Source organism: Nomascus leucogenys, chromosome 11 (genome assembly GCF_006542625.1).
Source record: "Nomascus leucogenys isolate Asia chromosome 11, Asia_NLE_v1, whole genome shotgun sequence".
Taxonomy (NCBI): Eukaryota; Metazoa; Chordata; class Mammalia; order Primates; family Hylobatidae; genus Nomascus; species Nomascus leucogenys.
Genome location: NC_044391.1, coordinates 15,664,486 through 15,689,749, shown reverse-complemented (window position 1 = coordinate 15,689,749; position 25,264 = coordinate 15,664,486). Strand labels below are relative to the sequence as shown.

Sequence of the window (25,264 nt, the reverse complement as noted above, 5' to 3'; positions counted from 1 at the left end):
TATTCTTATATATAAGGAGAATTGATGTGTTTTTTCTTGGATTAAATGCAAAAAGCTCTATGCTTTTGATGCTTCTTCTATTCAGTATTCGTTTCAAATTAATAATTTTTTCAGATGTTTTAGGTTGTCCACATGTCAAAGGCTGGTAATCAGAAGCAGAGACTGAATGCAGGATAGAAATCCTAGATATCTTCCAACACACCCTCAGCACACAGCCATACTTCCCTACCAGCTCCCCAGGGCTACTATTAGTCAGTCATTTCTAGGTCGTATGCTAATAATAGAGTAGTCACCTTTGTTAAGAGAATTATTGATAATCCTTTGCTGCTCACAGCACACCATTTTAAGGAATGCTGAACCATTTTAAAGAATGCAGTCTTCATTTTGGAAATCACAGTTGTTCAACACTATAAAGCATATATTTCCCATTCACTTCCAAAAATTTCAAGTTTTCCTATCTACCTCTTCTTTATAAAATCAAGCACTTTAGAAGTAAAGTAGCTCAAATCCTGACATACAGCCTTTTAAAAGTTGTATTTTCCTGAATTTTAAAAAGCTGTGACACAAAAATTACCATTAATTTTGTGTTATGGTGGGGCAAATTGCTTATATACCATGTTCCTGCTTCTGAGGTAAGAATCACAACATTCCCTTGACATTTTCATTTTATCTCTCATGACAACTTATAGACTTGAGATCAGCTGGCACTATCCTTTGCTTAGATAGTATTGAGAGTCTGAAAGGTTATTCTTGGGCACTAACACACTGGTAGAATGTGAGGTTAAAAATAATCAGCCAAAATAAAAAAAATAATTTTGGTTTTAAAAATAATTAACTTTTATGGGCATAAAATTAGCTTTGTTTTCTTTGCTTTCCATAATTCATACCTACTCAGTGTAAACCAAATATGCAGGCAGTATCTCTGGTAGTAGTTAGCTACTTGGAATAGCTGCAAGATAATATGAAGGGATTTCTTTCCTTTTTGATCTTTCTTTCTTTTTTTTTTCTTTTTTCTTTTTTTCTTTCTTTTTTGAGTCAGAATATCACTCTGTCACCAGGCTGGAGTGCAGTGGCACAATCTCGGCTCACTGCAACTTCCACCTCCTGGGTTCAAGTGATTCTCCTGCCTCAGCCTCCCGAATAGCTGGGACTACTGGTGCACACCACCAAGCCTGGCTAATTTTTGTATTTTTAGTAGAGATGGCGTTTTACCACGTTGGCCAGGATGGTCTCCATCTCTTGATCTCGTGATCTGCCCACCTCGGCCTCCCAAAGTACTGGGATTACAGGTGTGAACCACCGTGCCTGGCCTATTGAGGAATTTCTTAAAGTATTTCTTAAGCAACAATAGAGTTGTAATAACCATTTTATCCAAATAATACTCTTTAATGAAGACTTAACTTAGAACCTCTGACTCCATAGGAGCTTGGTTGTTTGGTTCTATTGTTGTGCAAAGAAATTTCCCTTCAGATCATGTTGCGAATTCTTGCATATTTATGACTACCAAATATTTTTCTTGAATAGTAAGTGAGGAATCACGGAGGTCAGAATGTTCTATATTTCCAGGTTTCGTATTATATGATTATTACTATAAATATTGTCCTACAAATTGGGCTTCTCATAGTGACTTCTACAGTTTACGCTGCAATTGTAAAAATAATTTTTGAGAGGTGATCTTCTTAAATTGCACAATAATGTAAGTATTTTCTATCTCGCCATCATCACTAAGGACTTTGAATGTGTTGGGGATATTTATACTCAGGAATCACTGGTGTCTGTAATGTTACTTGTTTGGAAAACTCCAGAAGATGAGATAGGTGTAAGTCATCAGCAAGAAAAGTAACTCATTTAATATTTACCATATATTCACCCATTCTACAAATATGTAATAAGGAATCATTATTTACCAGGCATTGTTTTAGATAAAAGTCAAGGTCTCATTTGAACTTATTTTTCAGTTAGGGAGACAAACAGTGAAGAAGCAAACAAACAGGTGAATATCATGAAAGATAGTGCTAAGTGCTATCAAAACTATAAAGCCATAGAATGACTGGGCCCAGGTACCCTATTCAGACTTTATCATGTATAAGTCTCACAACATTGTTTTTATACCTATTGTTTTCATACCTATTTTATAGATAAGATACTCGAGGCTTAGACCCTGAATCTCTTGCCCCAAAACAAAAAGCTATTAAATAGCACAACCAAGCTGTGTGCTTACATTTGTCTAGTTCAAGGCCCATGTTATTGTCAACTTGCCATGCCCTTGAGGAAAACATTAAATTTTCAAGAGGATAAATATTAACATATAAAAAATAACGAGGTTTTACCATTATTTCTTTAGCAGCAAGCTATTTTCAGTAACTTCTAATAGCAGTAATTATGTTTTGCACCTCCAACATTTCTTAAATATATATTCATTGACAATAAAAACTTCAAAATTCCTTTCTGAATTTTTATTTGCCTATCTTATAACTAGGGATTAATGTATCTGATAGAATGGTTCTTTGCTTAATCAGAATTTTCTAAAAAATGAATAAGTAAGGCTATATCTTTTTCTGTAATTTACGAATTATTTAGCTGTGAAATTAAGCATGTGTCTCAAGTAGAGATGTCAGTTATTAACTCATCTAACTTGTTTGATTTGTATTGATTTGTTTTGATACATCTAATAATATGTATTTTATCTGGATTCGGTATGATATAGCAGTGAATTATTTGGCAAGATAGAAAGTGACCAGCACTATGGAGAAAAATGAATCAAGACAGGGAGCTCAGTAGTGGTGGGTATGTAGTAATCAAATATTGTGGTCAGGAAAGCGCTTACTGAGAGAATATTTTCACAAATGCTTAAGCTAGTCATGCAGATATCAGGAATATTTTTGCAGAAACAACATCAAGTGCAAAGTCCCTGGAGTGAAAGTGTGTCTTGCATGTGTAAGGATCCTAAAGAAGATGGTATGGCTAAACAAATAGTGGGATGAGAGAAAGAAGAAAATTGACTAAATAGATAATTAACAGGAGAGAGGAAGGATTAGATCTTCTACTGCTGGCATTTAGTCTGAGTATTATGGGAATCTACTGAAGAATTTTGAGTACAGTCTGACGTGATCTGACTCTCAGAATAATAGAATCATTCTGATTTCTATGTTGAGAATACACAGAAAGGAAGAGACCGAGAAATAGGGAGCCAAGTTTGAGGCTATTGTAATAATTCATGTGAGAATTAATGGTCTGTGGCACAAAGTGATAGGAGGGGATACACAAAGATAGAGCCAACAGGATTTGCTGATGAGCTGAATACAAAGTGAGAGAGAAGTCAAAGATGACTCCATGGCTTTTGTGGTTTTGTTTTGTTTTGTTTTGTTGTGGTCTACATGTGGAGCTACCATTAATTAAAGTGGGAAATACTGTGGAAGAAGTCGTTTTGTGGGAAGATGAAGTGGACATATTTTGTTTGAGAAGGGTATTAGACACCTGAGATGCCAAGAAGGCATTTGAGTACATATATAACCCTGAAGTTTACGGAGATGTCAATTGGAGATATGAATTTGGCCATTAACATATAGAAATTTTTAAATCTACAAGACTGTGAAATAATTAAGGAATGAAGCAGAATTCAAAAGATTGGCTTCTTCAAGTCAGGAGATCAGAGAAAGGAAGAATTAACTACAAAGTGAACTGAAAAGGAATGCCCAGGTATATAGGAGAAAAATTAAGAATTATAGTATAGAAGTTGTTAAATGAAATAAGTAAAAGGAAAGAGATAATCAGTGGTGTCAAAGTCAGCTAATACGTCTAGAGAGATGACAACTAAAAAGTAACATTAAATTTAACAGAGCTCACTGCTGACTTTGATAAAAGCAGTGTCTGAGTGTGCCAGCCAAAGCCCGATTAGGATGGATTCTTGAGAGCATGGGACTGGAGACATTGACTATAGATAATTCCCTTAAGGAAATTTTTGACAATTGTGACATAGGCATTAGCTGGAGAAGCAAAGAGATCAAGAGACTTGTTTTAATGCAAGAAATAACAGCATATTTGTATTTTAATTGGAATAATCTAGAAGAAGAACAATTGGTGATACAGGAGACATGCCAGATAATCTACACCTTATTGAAGACAGTATTTATGAAATTATTTTTCCTAAATAGAGGGTACATTTAGAACATGTATTAATAAAAGTGGCTTATTTTGCGTAATAAATGCATCTGGTTCATTATCAGTTGCAACTGTTATCTAGAAGGAAAGCTAGGTTAAACATAAAAAAGTTTTCAAGGAGGAATGTTTAAGTATGATATGATACAGGCTGTAGGCACTATATATGTTTAGGAGATTAATATGTAAAGATTTGGAAACAGAAATCCAGAAAGATTAAATAATAATGCTAGAGTCACATAAGTAGATAATTTAAAAAACTGATGTTTGGATCTAAGCCCACTGTTTTTTAGTAAAATAGTGTTTGTATTATTAATACAACTTACCTGTATGCAACCCCTTTATATGATAATAATTGAAATCCATTTAACATTGTATATGGAACATTGTTCTAAATATTTTTGGTCTATGGAGCTCTACAGAGTGGTGGAAGTGACACAATAATATAAGGTAATATATGATGCACTACTGCCATGCAAACATACAAGAAACCTTCCTGGAATTAAGAAGATAGATAAAAATCACTGAGGGCTACAGTGATCATCTATGTACTCCTAGCAGGGTAAAAGAGAGCTTGGCCTTGAGGCACTTGGGTTGTGTCTTTGTTTTTGCATAAATGTGGAAATAATTTTAGAGAGGGCATGGTTTGTCTAAAGGCAATTTTTATTGGGATAAAATCCAGTCAACTATCTTTTGGTGGAAAACTCTTTTTGAATAGATCTTGTAAGCAATTGGTTTACTATTCTATAAACTATTGAGGAGCAAAAGTTTTTATATGCAACTCTCATTTCATAATTCAACTTCCCTAAATTTGGCTCTAATTTCTTGAGCCTTATTAAAGGAATTTTCACAGTGAGATTTTTCCGTACATGTGTATGAATATAAATTCAATTACGGTTTTAAAAATAATGTCATTAGGTCTTTTTTAAACAGAAGATTTGACAAACACTTCTCTGATTTCTTAAGAACTAGTGATACACAGTTTGCATTTTTGTAATAATCCTTTAAACATACTGCTTTAATCCAACTAATTCGAAAGAGGCATAAATTAGAACGAAAGTCCTTTTTACTTATAAAGATGGTCATAAAGGGGTTTATTTGGCTAAAGCCACAGTGAGCCAGAAACAGTTTGGAAATTAAGATAAATACTTCAGTAATCCTGATGCAGTGGTGAAGTGGAAGAAGCAATAGAAGTGAACCTGTCTGTTGGAATATTCAGTGGAAATATAAGTAGAGACCTTTTGAAAAAAATCTTGTTTATCGAAGTAATGCTAAACATTAAAATATAAAATATAGCTGTAATGGGTGATGGGGCTTAGAATTAGAAGATAAAGATAGGTTTGAGCTCTTTCTGTGACATTAACAGTCTATGTACCATTAGAATAATTAATTGTCTTTCTGAGTCTAGGTTTTCTCATCTGGAAATTAAGTTCTTCTTGGGGATCAAATTAAATAATAAATGGGAAAGTTCCTCAGATGTTACAAACCACAAAATGGAGGTTGTGACAGATTTCAAAGACAGACCATACATGTTTTAATTAATTGAAGGAATATATGAAGAAAATTTGAGGTATTTAAGAATATAATTGTAGTTGAGCATCTTGGGTAGAATTTTTGCTACCACAGATAACAGCAAAGATATTTGAAATGAAAGTCTACAATGCATTCTCATCTTGACACCTTTTTTTCCAAGTAAATGCATGTTAAATTATTGTACTTCACTTCTTTGTATGAAAAAAAAAGCTGAGGGGAAAAAGCTTATATATCATTGCTTTAAACTAAACAGGTCATTGATCACTTCTAGCAATTAAGGAATAAGCTAGTTAGGGATTTGACCAATTTAGAATTGTAACAGAAAAAAATACTTTGGCCACATTGCATAAATTAACACACACCATGAGGTAAAGGTTTGAGAGAAATTCTAGTGTGAGGAAGAATGAAGGAATTCAGCTCTTTAATGCAGGCAAGCTGAGAAAAACAGGGGTACAGTGTATTTTAAACCTTTCTACTCCAGGTGTGGTTCAAGCTGCAGTAGTATCAGCAAAATGTGAAAGCTTGTTTGAAATGCAGAATCTCAGACATACTCTGACTTCTAAACAAAAATATCTGTATTTCAAAAAGAATCCTCAAATGCATGTTACATCCTGAAAAGTAATGTTCTAAGGATCCCCCTGATTTATGTGAGAATATGAAGATTAGAAAAGGAACCCCTTGTGACTGCAAAACATTATCACAATTGGGTCTCTAAATAGCACATTAACTTCTCTAAATTATTAATAAGATGGCAATAAATCCTGATTTAGATCAAAGGTAGATAAACCAAAGCAAACAAAAATCAATAGTTTAAAATATTGTGAGTTAAAGCTTTATTAGACTTATGTATAAGAGGTGGTGTTGAAATACAGAAATGATTTCGACATTATTCTTACCTTCAAGGCTTCTAGTGTTTTTAAGGGACGAAATAAACAGACAAAATAATTGCAAAAAGAACAGTGCCATAGTATAAACAAAACCAAAATTTTGAAAGAATTTAGAAGAATTTGGATATGAAACTGAATTTTGAGCATTGGAGGAAGTTTAAAATTTGTTCAATGAAGCATATGTTGGCATTGGAGTATTTTCATCATGAAATTGACTTAGTTTAATTGTGATTGGGGGAAAATGAAATAGGCAGCATCACATGGGAGAGACTGGTGGGAGAGCGGGTGTAGCAAAAGATAATTTATGAACCTGTTACAGTAATTTAGAGAAGTAGTAATATGGCGGGCAGTAGGAATAAATATATTCAAGAAGGGAGAATAGAAAACTTGCTTGATAGAATCTATAAGACTTTAAATTTAGCTGGATGTTGTGTGAGGAGGGTTAAACAGACTTAAAGTGATGGATTATATAAATGGAGGAAAGAAGAGTAAGGAAGAAAAACTAAAAGTGATTCAGAAATGTTGAGCCTGAGGACTAGATCATTTCATTGAAGTCATTAAAATCAATGAGATCAGATGATTGGAGGGAAAATTGACAATACGTAGCAAGCTGTGGCAAATTCTAAACTGCAACACTTGGGAGAGATGATGGGGTTGTGGGTGTGTATTTTGAAGTCATCAGCAGAGAACTAACAATTTATGGGAGAGAAACTAAGGAAGATAATGTATAAATGGAAAGCATTTTTTCATTGTTTATACCTGCTGATGGTACCTGAAATTGAAGAGAACAATATTACATGATGATATTTTTAAATTTCCCTCTTGAAAGTGTATGCGCAAGTTCTGATGCAAATTCTCTGCACACCTTTACCAGATGATGCTCCTTGGGCAAGTGATTAAGAACTTTCATCTGGAGAAAACCTACAGAAAAGTCTCACAGATGATTGACATTTATTTGTTTTAGATGAAAAGCCAAACTGAAATTTTCTTGAATCTATGAAAATTGAATTTTAGATAAAATGTCACACTGAGTGCCCAGTATGAGCAATGATCAATGATCAATTTTACATATATATATACACACACACATATATATTCTGGCAAATTATTTTAAATTTCATAATAGCAAGAGAGAGGGTGTGATTTGAACAGCTTCCAAGAAAAAGAGAAGACACATTCAAAGGCTTGGGAATACAAATGGTGATACGGTGTGACTGTGTTGCCACCCAAACCTCACCTTGAATTGTAGTTCCCATAATCCCCAAGTGTCCTGTGAGGGATCTGGTGGGAGGTAATTGAATCATGAGGGCGGTTTCCCCCATGCTGTTCTCCTCAGAGTGAGTGAGTTGTCATGAGGTCTGATGATTTTATAAGCATCTGGCATTTCCCCTGCTTGCACTCGTTTTTCATCCTGCTGCCCTGTAAAGAGGTGGCTTCCACCGTGATTGTAAGTTTCCTGGGACCTCGCCAGCCATACAGAACTGTAAGTTAATTAAACCAGTTTTTCTTTATAAATTGCCCAGACTCGGGTATTTCTTCACAGCAGCTTGAGAACAGACTGCTACAGGTGGCATGAGACATCTCAACTGTGACTGTCACAATTGAGAAGTTTCACATATGCCTTTTAACATTATTTTTTGATATACATATACTTGACTTTAATAGAATTAATTTTATAAAACAATATTGTTATAAAATAATGTTATCTGTTTTATATTACACACATAAATTTTTCTTTATTCCTTAATTTATAGTGATCTTAGTTTGAGGAATTATTTCTCTTGTCATATTGTCATATTTGTCTATTATTTGGAGTCACTAATAGATGTTGTATTAAGTTAAGACCTTCCGATGTTTTCTACATTAAATTTATATACTTGATTGAAACAAATACCAAATATGTGTGACATCGTGTTTAATTTTAAACATTCTTTGAAACTTGAAGAAGGAGAAATTCTGAATAACTTGAAGGAGGCTATGAAGCAATTGTCAAAGTAGTCTCAATCGTGCTCAGAATGATACTCTCAACTTTTTTTCCAGGAAGTTTATTCTATCGTGACATTGCTTTTCTGGAAATGTACTAGATATTTATAACACTAACTTTTTTACAGGTCAATAGGAAAAAGTTCCCACCAAAGCTTTTGAAAATTTAAAAGGACTCATTCGTATTCAAAGTATGAATTTACTCCGTAACTATAAATGATAAATCTCACAATGATGGATTATGTAAAGCATCCACTATTGAAAGCTGGCCAAATAAGAACAAAACGTAATTTAAAAGTATGGATGTGATAGAAATGTGACCATGTGTAATTGCCACACTCCTACTCCACAACCTATCTTAGCAAGAACACAGACCCCATGACATAATAAGCTTAATTTGTTTCTAATTTATGTTTCCCTATGTGATATCATCTGTTTTATTATTGATATAATGTTCTAAGACCTAATGAACAGAATGATCTATAACATTCCATCACACAAAAGCAAGAGAATTTGATTTGTTTGTGTTCTTTCTGATCTGGACTTGCATTTGCAAGGAGATAATGGTTAGTGTGGATAGCATAATGATATCTAAGAGAGCATAATAATAACATAATGTACACCTGCAATTTTGAAGCAGTCTTTTGTAGGGCTTTTAGGTTTGACTAATATTTTTTCCTTATATGCTTTGAACAATTAGCTTTAGAGACTAAATATACACAGCAGAGAATCATAGGTAATTTTGTGTTGGTAGAGGTGAATTTTGAGTTATCTTGATAACCAGAATGTTTTCACATGATCTCAAGCCTCAGAAAACATATTGGAGGTCAGCTGATGCCAAGTTACGATGAGCTAATTTTCCCAATGTTAAATCTAAGAGAGAATCCATGCCTTGCCTTGGACAAAAAGCTGTAGTATTTTTGAAAGTTATGGGAAGAAGCTTTGAAGGCACTCCATAGAAATGATGCTCTGATACTAACTCAGCATAAAAAGCCCTGGAACTTTAGAGATCAGAGGAGAAATACTGAATTTAGGGGGAAGGCAGAGTAGAAGGGATGCTGAAAGGCTTAAAGAGAAATGTTTTTACTTAGACAGCTTTGTAGAGAATACATTGGAGATCTCACTATACTAAAGAAACTTGAGAATAGCCCTACTGATAAAACTGCTATTTCCTGAAGGAAAAAGAGAAGTGGGTAGGGCAATAATTTGTGCTGAATATCCTGAGATGGCAGGGAAAGGTGACTGTATTTTGATCCGAATCTATTTTTAGTTGTGAAGTTTCTCTGCTGAGGAATTTTACTCCTTAGATTGGAATACATTGGAACTTAAGCTTCTCCAAAGCTGATTTTCTTTTTAGCCCCGTGAATTTCTGTCTTTCATAAAATGTTCTTTAAAGAATGTGGGAAGCATTTTTTTTCTTTTCTTTCTTTTTTTTTTTTTTTTTTTTTTTAATCTATGTAGTCTTCTCTTGAGAGAAACTGACAACTCCACCCAGTTCGGGATCTCTGGTAATAAATGCAGGATTTCAAGGTTATAGGATCTTGTTCATTTAACACTCAAATACTGAGGAAGTCTGTGTTGCTTAATCCTAAATTTATTAGATTCAATATGACTCACCACTCCCTTCCTTTCTGGGGTAAAGAAGAAGAATATAGACCATTGGGTCAAATGTTTCCCCAGGCTGAATGAACAATTGTATTAAGGGACACTAAAAGGGAGATACAAAGAATTATTTTTAGAACAAAAGTATTTTAAATAAGAGCAGAGGTTACCTAATCCTTATCCTTCCCCTTAAATAGGGGAGCATCCGGCTATCAATTAGGAGATTCATTTTATTAGGCTTGCTAAAGGAAATATAGATAAAAAGATATTTCCATTTTACTATTAGAGATACTTAATGGTCTACTATGTTATATGGTTGTCCTTTGTCACAAGTATATTTTCATTTTTGTTGTGGATGAACGTTTTCTCTCCACTAGGCTGTGAGTTCCATGAGGACAGGAGTGTGTCAAACTTGTAATCAGTGTCTTTCCAGCATGTGCAGATACCTGGTGTTCTTAGATGAGTCAGTCATTGCCTGCAAAAGTCACATTTTGGGAGAGTAGTGACTCAGTTTCTTGTGCTAGCAATCGGAAATTATTTTAAATATGATTATTAACTACATGTGGAAAACATATAATTTTCCCTGTGACTTCTGGTAAGATATCAAGAGGTGTTAATAAAGACAAATGCAGAAACTCTTCAAAAAATGCACACATACATACAAACGTGAAAATTTCATGTTGTTTATATGAAATTCGATCCTCGGAACCATTTCATTGTCCCATGCTAGTTTACTGATAATGGGTCAAGAACATCTTCTCTGTGTCATCCAGCCATCAAAATCCATAATACGCAATGACTTCTACATTTAAGCAAGTAGATAAATAAAAAATCATGTCCTTGCTTCATTAATTTTAGAAATAATGAGATTGTAGATTTTTCCAAAACTGTGTTGCTAGAACAAAAGTGGGAATTTGAACATCTGGGTGATTAAGATTAGAAACTGGGAACAAGGTAATAGAAGAATGCACTGCTAAAAGGAACAGTGAAAAAGAAGAATTATGGTGGATTAGGTCAAAGGTTTAGGGAGATAGAACAAAGGAGTCATTTAGGACCTAGAGGTAAGTGCTGCTGACATCCTGAGGAAGGGTGGGGCTGTTTAACCAATCACAGAGCTGGCCTCCTCTCAATGGCATGTGTGAAGCAACACACTCACCCTTTTACCCAAGGGGAAAAATAAAAAAAGTTCCTGTCCAAAAAGCTTTAAAACTATGGACAATCTGAAAAATCACATGCCCAAGAATTTCCAGTTTAGAATTTTTTTAAAAAAGCTCTGAAGTGTATTGCCAAATTATTAGTCTTCAACTTTGATGAGTTTGAACCCAGCAGAGCCAGCATCCATTTCTGATTTATGAAATCCACTGAGTGTCTTAGCTTTATGTGTTAAGATACAGGCTCTAAAATTACCAATTTTTTTTTCTGTTTTGGTTGATAATCCTGTGGAAACAAAAATGACTTTGCTTGGTTTGGCAGAAATGCAAGAAAGATAAGCTGGTTGGAAAAGAGGGAACCTGTTCCAATCCCTGTCCCAAAGTCTTTTCATAATGTGTGCGTCAGCCTAAGAAATTTTAATATGTAATGCCTAAATCTAATTATTTAATTTGGCTACAATGAATTGTTGAAGGATGTTTAATCGTTTTGCTGCTAGCATTGTCACAGGGCAATATTAAATCATTTGGAAATGATAATACCCCAGGTTAGTCACTATTTTTTCAGCTGTTTTTCTTGTCAAGTTGGTTTGAAACTAAACCCCATAGAATTGGTTATGATGAAAGAAAATAAAGCAAGTGGCTATATCAACTTTGTATTTATTTTTCTCACTGTGTAAGTAAAGACAAAAAAAATGACATAAACAGCTCTTAAACATCTTCCTCCTCTCATTGCCATAATTCAGGGACTTACCATGTTTCGGAACCTCTAGATAGTCTTCCTGACCCCACCTTTCCCCATTCTCATCCACTTGAATAATTTAGCCAGACTTATCTTTGTAACACTCAGCTATAGTTGTTGCCACTTTTCTGAATAAAACATTTTAGTAGCTTCCAATCACCTACATAATAACCAAAATCTTCAACCTGCCATCATAGGCTGTAATCATCTAGATGATGGCTTTATGTCTAGTCTCACTTATTTCCGCCCAACATAGTCCCTATATTTCAGCAGAGCACATTTCCTCAGTCCTACAAATAATTATTAAGCACTGAATTTGTCTCAGACTCTGAGCCAGGTGCTGGGAATTCTAAGATAATTACACCATGGTCTTTGCCCTGACAGAGGTCACACTCCAGAGTAGGAGACATATTAGAAGTGCAGTATGTATGTGCAACCTGGAGTAACATGTGCTCCTGTACAGCCTAGTGTTCATTCTGCCTGGAACAAATTTTTCTTTAAGTGTTTCCTCTCAAAATTCTATCTGTCTTTCAAGGCTGTGCTCAAATATCACCTCCTTTTAGAAGGTGATGTATAATTAATTATTTGAGAGGTTTAACATTTTATATATACTTCTATTAGAATTTATTTCACATATGTTGGGTTTTATATACATAACTGATCTGTGAGCCCCTTGCAGACAAGTCTCACTAATCCCACGACCTTAACCCCATACTCGACACTTAATACACACTAAATCCTTATAAATATTTATGGATTTAGTAGCATTTTAATATTATTCCATTATCATAAAAAATGCAGAGATGTTCTTATCTTACTAATTCTGATTTAATGGAAGATAAGATATATGCTTTTTAAATATATCTTATTTGGCCCAAAGCAGAGTTTAATAATCATACTCAAGAGAGTATTTATTGACTTTTCTTATCTACCAAGCATGGTTCTAAGAACTTTATATAAATTACCTCCTTTAATCATCATGAGAACTATATGAGTTGGGAAATATTATGATTTCCTTTTTATACATTTTGTATAGACTTTTAAAAATACATCATTATCATTATAATGACTGATAGATACATAGCACTTACTATGTGCCAGACGCTATTCATAATGCTGATCAAGCATTAACTCATTTATTCCTCACACCAACATGGCTTATTACATCATTTCTGTTTTTATCCTCACTTTATAGATGAGGAAACTGAGACACAGAGAGGTTAAGTGACTCATTCTAGATTACACAGCCAGTGAGTTGGGAGGCAGGATAATGCCCTGGTGGCCTGGACCTAAAATTCATCCTCTTACTCATTATGAGAAGTAATATTTCATTTTGTAATTAACAATGCAATGCATGGTTCAAAATAATTGAATATTATTCATAGGAACTTGAAACAATAAGGATGTCGATTATATACACTACTTACTCCACTAGTTCGGTCAAAATAAACCCCTGGGAATGCTTTTACATAGTTTTGATTTTGCTGATTTCAGTCTTTGTTAAATAAGGGAAATTGCGTGGAAGACATAGAATTGCCTGAATGAAATAAGGTTTGTGTGAAATACATTTTCTTGTTAAGGCTTTAGATTATATTTGTTTACTTTTTGTCTTGGTTCCATTCTTCTCTTCTCAGTTCTACTTTACAATCTGTATGGCGCATTTGTTGGATATTATCACTGCATTCGGAACTGCTAAAAAATATTACACCATTGGGTGTCTAATCTGAAAAATGATTAAAGTTATATTTAGCTTAATAGAAAAATAATTAGAATCAATTTCAGACTTCTATCCAATGTACACAAAGGATGATCCATAAATGTTAGTAAGACATTTATGTTCGGTAAAGTCACGCTCATTTGAGATTTCAAATATCATGTCTTCTTCAGCATACTGCCTTTTGCTTTGTAAAAAACTAAGATAAAACCCAGCTTAGAAACTAAGGGAAATAACATTTAACCATTATAAAGTAGAAAAAGAGAAGGAAGTAAATGCTAAAAAATATGAAATAATAATAAACCCCATTGTTGATAGACGGAATATATGGCCATTATATTTAAGGGACTCAAATATCATTTTTACAGAGGTTAAAACTGCCATGATACTTTTTAGAATTATCTTGGTGCCTGTATCCTAGACATTATCTGTTTTTATCTTTCTCATCAATTAATAATAGGCTACTTTTAAATAATGAATTGGTTAAAAGTCAGTTAGCATATAATGGGCTTTAATAAAATGATGAATATTATTACCTTATAAGCATTCAGTATTCTAGGATTTAAAAAATAAGATAATATTGCAAGTACTTGAGGTAAAATCTAATGAAAGGATTTGGATAACTTACAGGAGTCTGTGCGTATCACAATTATAAATAAAACAAAGAATTGGGACCTAAAGAGAAGTGTCAAAAAAAAAAAAAAAGAAAAATCAAGACTGCAGACTCCAATTCAATTATCAACTTTGCTGCTACGTAGTTTTGTAACTTTAGGGCATATGACTTCACCTCAAAAGGATTAAAGAGCTTCATTTGTATAAATATGCATTTGCATTAATTTAATTTCAAGGTCTATTCTAGCATTAAATTTTTGATATCATTACTGGATTACTGGTTCAGGGTCATATCTCTTTCAGAGTACATTTTCTGGGATTCAGTTTCTTTCTTTACATCTTCTTTCTGCACATATGAAATAGAAAAACTTCAATTCTCCAAACACAGGCATCAATCTAAATACTATCAAAATTAGGATGGGCAAAAGACAAGCTGCAGACTGGAGACAATATTTGCAAAAGATATATCTGATAAAAGACTGTAATCCAAAATATATAAAGAACTATTAAAACTCAATGATAAGAAAACTAACAACCTAATTTTTTAAAATGGACAAAAGGCCTTAATAGACATCTCACCAAGGAAGATACACAGATGGCAAATAAGCATATGAAAAGATTCTCCATATCATATGTCATCAACAAAATACAAATTAAAACAATAAGATACTGCTACACACCTATTGGAATGGCCAAAATCGAAAACCCTGATACCATCAAATGCTAATGAAGATATGGAGCAATAAAAATTCTCATTCATTGCTAGAGGAAATGCAAAGTGGTATAGACACTTTGGAAGGCAATTTGGCAGTTTCTAACAAATCTAAACAGAAGACCCAACAGTCATGCTCCTTAGTGTAATATTTACTCAAAAAAGTTGAAAACTATGCGTATTAGTCCATTTTCACACTGCTGATAAAGACATACCCGAGACTAGGTAATTTATAAAGAAAATGAAGTATAATGGACTCACAGTTCCATGTGGCTGAGAGGCCTCGCAATCATGGCAGAGGACAAAAGGCCTGTCTTACATGGTGGCCCACAAGAGAGAATGAGAGCCAAGGGAAAGGGGTTTCCCCTTATAAAACCATCAGCTCTCATGAGACTTATTCACTACCATGAGAACAGTACGGGGAAACCACCCCCATGATTCAGTTATCTCCCACCGGGTCCCTCCCACAACATTTGGGAATCATGGAAGCTACAATTCAAGATAAGATTTGGGTGGGGACACATCCAAACCATATCACTATGTCCACACAAAAACCTGCACACAGGTGTTTATGGCAGCTTTATTCATACTTGCCAAAACTTGGAAACAACGAAGATGTCCTTCAGTAGGTAAAAATTTAAATAAACTGTGGTACATCCAGGCAATAAAATATTAGCACTAATAAAGGATGAGCTATCAAGCCATGAAAACATGGAGCAAACTTAAATGCATATTACTAAGTGAAAGAACCCAATCTGCAAAGGCAACATATGTATGGTTTAAACTATGTGACATCCTGTAACAAGCTGAACTTCAGAGACAGTAAAAAAATTAGTGATTGCCAGGGGGAAGGGTGGGGGAGAAGGATGAACAGGTGGAGCACAGACAATTTTTAAGGCAGTGGAAGTGCTCTATATGATACTACAATGGTTGATACTTGTCATTATTCCTTTGTGAAAATATATAAAATATACAACACCAAAATTAAACCCTAAACTATAAAGTTTGGATGATTAATATGTGCCAATGTAGGTTTATTGATTGTAATAATTATACCACTGAGGTGGGGGATGTTGATGATGGGAGAAGCTATGAATGTGTGGGGCAAGAAGTATATGGGAAATTTCTGTATCTCCCTCTCAGTTTTGCTATGAACCTAAAACGCCTCCAAAAAAAGAAGTGTATTTTTTAAAAAGTAGGAAAAAAATGCTAAGAGATTTATGACACACTTGATTTGATGTTTACTTTGTATACATTAATTTTACAGATTTGCAAATATTAATATAGATAGATGCTTTAAATGATAATTTAAGAATGTTAACACAGGGTTGTAAAATATTTCATATTTAATTTTTTGTATATTTACATGTTTTTATTCATTTTAATACTGTGTGTTTTTCACACATAAATATTGTGTTAAGGTACAAATATATTGCATCCATTTCTAAATAATTATGTTGAAAACTGTAATTACATATAGCTATATTGGCCCTTTTATGCTGTATGTATTCATTTACAAAGTGGGACAATATGTATATTTAGGCAAGTAAATATTTTGCCTATTACTAATTCTTTTCTTTCTTTCTTTTTGTCTTTCTTTCTTTCCTTTCTTTCTTTTTCTTTCTTTCTTTCCTTTTCTCTCTCTCTTTTCTTTCTTCTTCTTTCTCTCCTTTCTTTCTTTCTTTTCTTTCTTTTTTCTTTCTCCTTTCTTTTTTTTTTTTTTTTTTTTTTTTTTTGCTTTCCGTAGACTTGCTGCTTTCAAATAGCTGTATTCCCTTTTTGGGTTCGTCAGAAGGACTGGATTTTCAAACTCTTCTGTTAGATGAGGAAAGAGGCAGGCTGCTCTTGGGAGCCAAAGACCACATCTTTCTACTCAGTCTGGTTGACTTAAACAAAAATTTTAAGAAGGTCAGTATATTTATATATACATTTGGTTAAATTCATTTACTTTCATCTCTCTTCTTCTCCCATTTTGTTTTGCTTTGTTTTAAGGGACACAGCGTCAAATGCAGTGCATCATGTACATGTCAAAAAGTAGCATAAAGAATATATTGCCTCTGATACACATTCTGGATTTCTATGGATTTAAGTACATATGCATGTTCTTTATTTAGAGTGAATAAATATAATAAAAGCTTTGAAAATATAAACGAAAACATCAAAAATTAGTACACACTAGGATATATAATAGAAACGCGAAGTTTGTGATTGAAGAAATGACAAATTAGTTATACATCAAGAATGAATATTTATATCCCTAACAATAGTTGTAAAATTAAATTTTATTAACTTTCAGTTCACAAATAAGCATACTTTCAAATGATAATGTGGGTATAATAACAAACACCATACTGCTTTTTCCACACTCTCATTTCACATCTGAACAGGTTTCTCCTACAAGTCAATCACTCTCAGCAAGTAAAGATGAATAATCCCCCAATTATGGGTTCATTAAGACAATCTTACCATGACAAAGAAACATACACTAGTAATTTAAAATTCTAAAAGCAATTACTACTATGTCCTACATTTTCAACTACCAGTGTGAAACCCAGAGGAAAGGGTGGCACACTTGAGATATTGTCTATTAACTAGTACTTTAGCAAATATCAATATCTATGCAAGCAGAGATAGATGCTAAGACTGGCAGAGATTGAATGGCTGATAAGATTACATAGTATCAGATCTCTTCTGCATCTTTGAAACATCTTCTATTGTCTTTTTAACCCATCTTTGTCAGAAGCATTGAAAAAAAAGACTAGGAGCAATTGCAAGATTTAAATCGAATAGTTACCAATATTGAGTTCTTCAAAGAGAATTGTTTATAGGTCATCCTAGGACTTTGGACTTTGAAGCTACATACAGTATGTACAATGACCTTAGACCTTAGTTTTTTACAAAGCAAAAGGCAGTATGCTGAAGAAGACATGATATTTGAAATCTCAAGCTACAATGACCACTTTAACCCTCTAATTGTGAGATTTAATAGCCAAATATCAGCTGCTCAATTACTTTAGAATTATTTGTTCTCAGGGCTTTAGTCTACACAAAACATTTATCTTCATATGTAGTAATATTACTTAATTTCTGAAATAGAACAATGATATTTGGTTTTTAGTCAATTAACTTTTAAGTAGTTCTTTCACACATTTTTAAGGCCTACCAAAGGAAAAGGAGTTATTTCTTATAAAGGCTCATACTTAATAAAGAAATTATTTCTGCAAATGTATACACATACATTTCATGTAATCTGTGTTTTCCGATGAAAAAATGAGGGCTAAAATACTGGTAGCAATTGTTTTTGACTTCTGTTAATCCAAACACACTAAAAAACTCATATGATTATCTTTAAAAAAATTAAAGTTATCTGGTAGCTTGGATATTGTTTAACGTAAAATAAAATAAGCAGTTGATTATGCACTAGAATTTGAAAGTTCGTCCTCCATTCTAATCTAAAATTATAGCTCCATTCCATTTTTTTCTTAAGGCGTATTTTTTCTTCTGGACTTTCTTTTAAAAATACTCATACTCCTAGTATGAGCCAATCGATGGCATCAAGTAACATCTTAATTTTCAGTAAATATCTTAGCAGGGGATGACATGTTTTATGAAAGTGGCCAAGGAAAAAATTCTTAGCTAACTTTGCAATTTTGCTTTAAGAGATGCTGCATAGCTTAAAAGGCATTTTTTCCAAATATGTCTGAGTTTTACCATATTAGCAAAAAGCAATTCATACTTTTAAGGGAATTTGTTCTTGTTCTGTTCTCTGCCTTCAGGGATTGGAAGAAAAAGTCCCTTTATCTGAACTGAGTGTATTAGATCATTGCTTAAAATAAATTCTTATAGCATAACTTCCTGCTGTGACTATTTTAAGCAAATCTCTCTTTGGCGATGTTCCATGCATGAAATGTGCTAATATTTTAAAAAGTAAATGTTTATGAAGTATCAATTTATCTTATGATATTATTAAAATAAAGTTATTTTAATACATTATGAAATTAGATGTCTACATAACTGATATTTCTTTATATCTGTATAAAATGTATAATTCATAAGGGGATTATGTATGCAAAGGTAATAATTTATGTTATATAGGTATCCACCATTCCAATTTATATAAATCACTCTATTGCTAAAGATACTCCACAGTAGCACATAAGTGTCAAAATGTAGTACTTTAGCAGTGTTTAGACCCACTTGGTTTGCATTGGCTCAGTGCCCCTCGGCAAAGATCCAAACTCTTCTGCGGAGGAAACCACACATGTTGGGACTCTGAGGCGCTGAAGGCTCTCCTTTGTACTCTTTAGAGTTAAAGCAATCTACAACATATAATTGAGTTATCAGTGACTGGTTGGGCTTTTTTTTTTCCCTTGGAAAGTTAAAAAAAAAAATCTGTAGAAAATACTCAATTAAGTTAGCAAAATTTACAATATATGTGAACTTGGAGGTTTTGTACAAACAAGGCTGTGCCTATTAAAAAAGGCCATTAATATTCATATTTGCCATGGGCAGTTAGCATAGAATCACCAGAAATTATAGCAAAATCATTCACGAAATTCATTTTGTAATAATTATTTAATAATACCTTTTGACTATCTTTACTCTTGTTTAGACTAGATTTTGAGTCTACTAGAGTGAATAGTGCAGGTATATAATTAGTAAATATTTGACAAATAAATGCAGAGGAAGAAAGTCAAAATTAATTAGATTTTTGGGGAACATTTCCACTATCTAGAAAATAAAAATTAAGTAGACAGTTTGTTTTTTGTTTCTTTGCTTTTAAAATTCTCTGGCATTTAAAGAAGATGGATGAGATTATGACCTTTTATCTTTTTTGAAAATTTTTTTGAGAGGAAGGACTATTTCTATAGGGACTTAGGCTTAAAAGCAAGTATAAGCACACATTGCAAGGATGTGACACCTCACAACTTAACTATCCCAAAGCTTAACGATTCCAAAGTTTGTCCGTAAGGCCTCTCTTCAGCTGGGGAATACTCGTGGACTCCTTCTCTGGGACGGGATCTGGAAAGATGATGCGCACTGATTTGACAGTTCCTTCCCCCAACACTAGATCAAAATGGAACAATCAGAACCAGAAGTGATCACACTGTGAGAGAAGGACATGGATCAAGAACTGTATTTACCATTTCCGACACTTTTGTTGTAGGTTGAGTTTCTCCAGAAGCCAACTCTGAGATGAAGATTAGCTCATAAGAGAGTGCTCTTGGAATCAGCCCAGTGGGAGGAAAGCTAGGAAGCAGTATTAGGCAAAGGGAGAATTGAGCTGTGACGTAGTCCCAGCAAAAGCCTCAGCCGGCAGGCCAAGCTGATAATGTGGCAAATATTTCAATATATTTTTCTAGTGTCAGTGATAATACCATTTTTAACTTAGTTTATCCTTTTCTCCTATCTAATCTGTTCACCACAACCGTAAGAGTTATCGTCACAAAATTAAAAGTCTGAATGTGTCTCACTCACTTGTACAACTCTGGCAGTTTTTCTTAGGAACTTGAATAAACTCCAGGCTTCTTAGCATTGACTTCCAAGGCTCTTCCTAGCCCGTTTCCACCCTGTTTCTAGTCTCACTGTTAACTATTCTTCATTGTTCTCTCACATGCACTCTATTGTCTGCTTCTCTCTCCCCACACCTCTCTTTCTCCTTTACTCAAAGCACCCTGTTTATTCTTCATAAAATAAAGAATTTACTATCAAGTTCTGTGCCTTTTCTAAAACTTCCTGGATTTCACTTTCTTGCTCATTTCACTGCTCTTCATTCTTGAAAGGCTTTATCGAATTATACGCTTGTCACCTTTTGCTCTCCGAGGCTTCACCTCACCCTCGGGAAATGTAAGTGTTCTTCACTTTTACTGGAGCATTTTATATATTTATGTCAATGTCAGATGTCCTAGCTGATAGTGTTGTCAGTATTCATTTGTGTCAGTATGTCTTCATCCACATTATACATTCCTTGAATAAGGGGATAATTTTTTGTGCACTTCTGATTCTCTTTTAGCGCACTGCACAATGTCTGATACATAAAATACACTAAGTAGTGTGTTTCTTTAAATTTTGAATTTGTGATTTTGTTAGTTTTCCTTTTTTGAGTAAGAAACCACTATATTACTTTTATCAATTAGCATAGAATAGATAGCTAACAGAATGAAAGACACCGAATTTGGCTTAAAAATAAGAAAATTTGTTATATAATATGAATATGTTCAGAGTTTGAGTGACTACAAAGATGAAAATATCATCTGCTTAATGATGTTATCGAGGACCCATTTCTTTCTCTGTCAGCCATTCTTGGGATTGGCATTATCTTTAGGTTGGTAGCAAGATGGCTGCCACAGTTTTCATGGGTCACATCCAGACAAAGAAATATAAATGGAAAAATAGATCATCACTTATATCCCTTTTTTAGGAGCAAAAAAACTTTTGCAAAACCCTCTCTTTCATCTCATTGGCCAGAAATATATTAGTTTCAACTCTCAAACTTGCAAGGAAAGGAGGGTAACTATAAGTTGCTTATATCAATCACCTCAAGTTGAAGGAATATTCAGGAACCAAACACTTTGATTACTACACTTACAGAGAGGGAGCAGAAAACAAACTGTCTTTAAAAGTTAATTGACTTAGAAGACTGATTTTTTCTTTTTCAATTTAACACAGGTAACCCAAGGGAAACATAAAAGTTTTCTCAGCCAAACAAAAAGAAGTATATATTGCCTATTTGGAAAGACTTATAAAGATTAGCTAGTTCTACAAGAAAATTATCTGGAAGAATTTATTTTTCTTTCAGTAGATAGCTTTGGAAAGTACTTGTTGCCAGTATTTTTTTCATCTTGTGTAGTAAAAATTGAAAAATCTGCTAATCCTCATAAATAATTATTTTGCTTGTACAAGAGTTTATTTGCCTCTGCAAAAGTTTTCTCTGATTCATGATTTAATATAAACTTCATGAAATCTGGTCTGCTGTAAATCTCTTTAATTATGGTGAAAACATATAAGTTTTCTCCCTTTAGTATTTTGACTGTTTTGGGGGGGGGTGACATTGATGAGAAAGAGTGTCTTATAACTTAGTTCAAAGACTTACATAATATGTTATTCTATAGTCATAGTATTTAGCATTATCACTAAATATTTAATGTACAGAAAACATTTTTTAAAAAATCAAATAACTAAATATGACTTAAGCATCATTTAATATATATCTTAGTGTAATTATACATAAAATAATGCCACTTTTATTGGTTTGTTTTTGTCAGTTTCTGCAGCTGAAATAACTAATATGCATTATGGAAATAAAACTTAGGATACTTTATAAGTGACTACACTTTGAATATTTTTTTCTTTTGCCCTTCTACTTGAGCCAGCATTTCTTTTTCATTTGGTTCAACAAAAATCCATTAAGTATCTACTATTAGCACTAAGCATATTGTAATAGAATACAAAACTCAGATCTTGTCATTGCTCTAATCTTAGGGAGACAAGGCATAATACAGTTACAAGGAAAGTTTGAAAATTTTAAATGTCCAAAATAATGAGACAGACCACATATGGTAGAAATCCAGAGAGAGGAAAACAACTACATGATGTTCATGGTTTTGAACGAGTACAAGATGGATGAGTAAAATTTGGATTAATGTTAACTGGTTAATTTAAAATGTTTGCATTTAAATTTGGAACTTGGGGTTTGTTGTTTCCTTGTTGTTCAGTTCGAATGGGGAAAAATATGTTTGAGAAATGGAGCAGAAAACAGTCTATTCTCTATTCTATATGTAGATTTTTCACTTGATCTTAGCCAAAAGGCGAGAAGCGATGTATGTAGATTTCTCATAGTTTAAATTAAGGGAGCTGCATTTTCCTGCCCCAGCCCTTAACATCCTACTCTGTCACCTGAGTCAGAGGAAGTATATAAAAGAATAACTTTAATAGTCCTTCAGAAAGGTGGCCAACTGTGAATAGACATTTATATCTATTTATCATTCATTTACAAGTGATGCATTAGAAGCCTGTTCAGTGTAGACATTATAATAATGAATGTGTTTGACATTTGTACAATATGTTTTAAGGACCCATGGTTTCTAAACAAATGATTCGAAACTACATAGTAACTGTCAGTTTGAGTACAAGTGAACATTCTCTACTTCAGCCAGCCTTAAGTAGTCCTAGTAATAATTCATATAAAATCCAGAGCCCTCTCTATGTAAACTTCAGGAATAATGTATACAAGCTGAAAGTCTTCCCCTCCCTCTTTCTCAGTCTTTTTTTTTTAATGGAGTCACAGTTGATGGTAAAAAAAAAAATATGCAATACTCTCTGTTTGGTTATGTTACTTAGTTGGACTTTTGAGTTAATGAATTGTTGGGATCCTTCCATATGAAAATGTTACTTATTTTGGAAGCAGTTCAAACCTGCAGGGATGGAACAAGTCTCTAAACCAGGATGCAAGCAAAGGGTCACAAAGAAAATGACGTATGACTTACCAAGCTGAGTACTGCTTTTGTGTCTATATTATTCAAACATTTATTTGTTGGCTTTCTTTCTCTCTTTCTCCTTCCTTCCCTTCCTTCCCTCCATCCCTCCCTCACTCCCTCCCTCCCTTCCTTTCTTCCTTCCTTCCTTCCCTCCTTCCTTCCTTCCTTCCTTCCTTCCTTCCTTCTTTCCCTCCCTCCCTCCCTCTCTCTCTCTCTCTTTCTCTTTCTTTCTCTTTCTCTCCTTCCTTCCTTCCTTCCTCTCTCTCTTTCTTTCCTTTTCTCTTTTCCTTCCTTTCTTTCTTTCTTTCTTTCTTTCTTTCTTTCTTTCTTTCTTTCTCTTTCTTCTTTCTTTTTGCATGTAATCGTAAAAATTACTCAGATTACTTGAAATCCGCAATGCCATGCCCTTATGTTTGAGCATTTATATTGTGAAAATAACTAACCTAAATGAATTTATGATTTTACATATAATAATTTCCAGTGGAATATTTAAACACCCTTCTTTGCCTAACATAAAAAAGAGCTTTGTTATTTCCCTTTCTTTAAGTAAGTCTAGAACAAGAGTTCTGATACACGAAGACTCTACACTTGCTTGTTTGATATTAACTATAAGCAAAAATACTATTATAAATCAGAATGATCTTCTGACTCCAGTTCTATTAACTTACTCTATGGCTGAATAAGACATTTCTATCTAATGCTTTAGCTTCTAAGAAGTCTATTACATAGTGGGAAAAGAATAGAATAAATAATCTTCTCACTTAAAATCAAATTATTTGTAAAGCAAAATCGTCAGTCTTTTAATTCTTATTTAATACTTGAAATTGAGAAAATAGAAACACTCGGAAAGCATGTGGACATCCTAATAAATTAACTTTTGGTATAAGGCACCCTGCTTAGTTTCATGTGATTAATCTGTTTCCATTGCCTGCCGAGCATATGCTATCTAGTAATCACAGAGTTAAAACAATCGACTCGTTCATGGATGTGCTGGCTCCCTAGCCCAGGTGCTGATGTGCGGGTCCCATCTGGTCACTGTAATGGACTGTCGGGATATTGTCAGACTGCTCAGACCTAGCCAGAACTCTCACAAGAACTTCTTCTCTGTGTCCAATTCTACGGGAAACTCTGCAGATTACTTTTCAAATAATAATTATTGAGCACTCACTATGCCAGATTCTGTGCCAGGTGCTAAAGGTGGTAGGAAGAAAAAGCAATGTTCCTTGACACCAGACATCAGTGCTTACTAAACTTCAGTAAGTCATGGATTAGAGGTGTTGAATAGTATTCACTACAAAAGTTTGAAGTCCATCCACAAGAGTAATTGGACCACAAGTTCTAAATTACTGACCATTTGTGGACTTCTTAGATTTATTTTAATTTGTATGGTATATTAGAATTTCTCTCTCTTTCATGCAATACATATTTGTAGGTGTTTTTTTGTTTGTTTGTTTTATGAGATAGGTTCGCACTCCTGTCACCCAGGCCAGACTGCAGTGATGTGATCTCGGCTTACTGCAGCCATAACTTCTTGGGCTCAAATAATCCTCTCACCTCAGCCTCCTGAATAACTGGCACTACAGGTGCTTGTCACCATGCCCAGCTAACTTTTATTATTTTTAATAGAGACAGGGTGTTGCCACATTGCCCAGTCTGGTCTCAAACTTCTGGGCTCATGCAATCTGCCCACCTCACT

At 33.8% G+C, this 25,264-nt stretch overlaps 1 protein-coding gene across 1 annotated transcript in view; it reads left to right on the top strand.

Moving 5' to 3' along the window:
- Positions 1 to 25,264, top strand: part of SEMA3D (semaphorin 3D) — a 158,633-nt gene that overhangs the window by 39,552 nt on the left and 93,817 nt on the right. Inside the window, exon 3 of the mRNA XM_030822019.1 lies at positions 16,839 to 16,999. Within this exon, the coding sequence (XP_030677879.1) occupies positions 16,839 to 16,999 (161 nt within the window). The remainder of the gene's footprint in view (positions 1 to 16,838; positions 17,000 to 25,264) is intronic.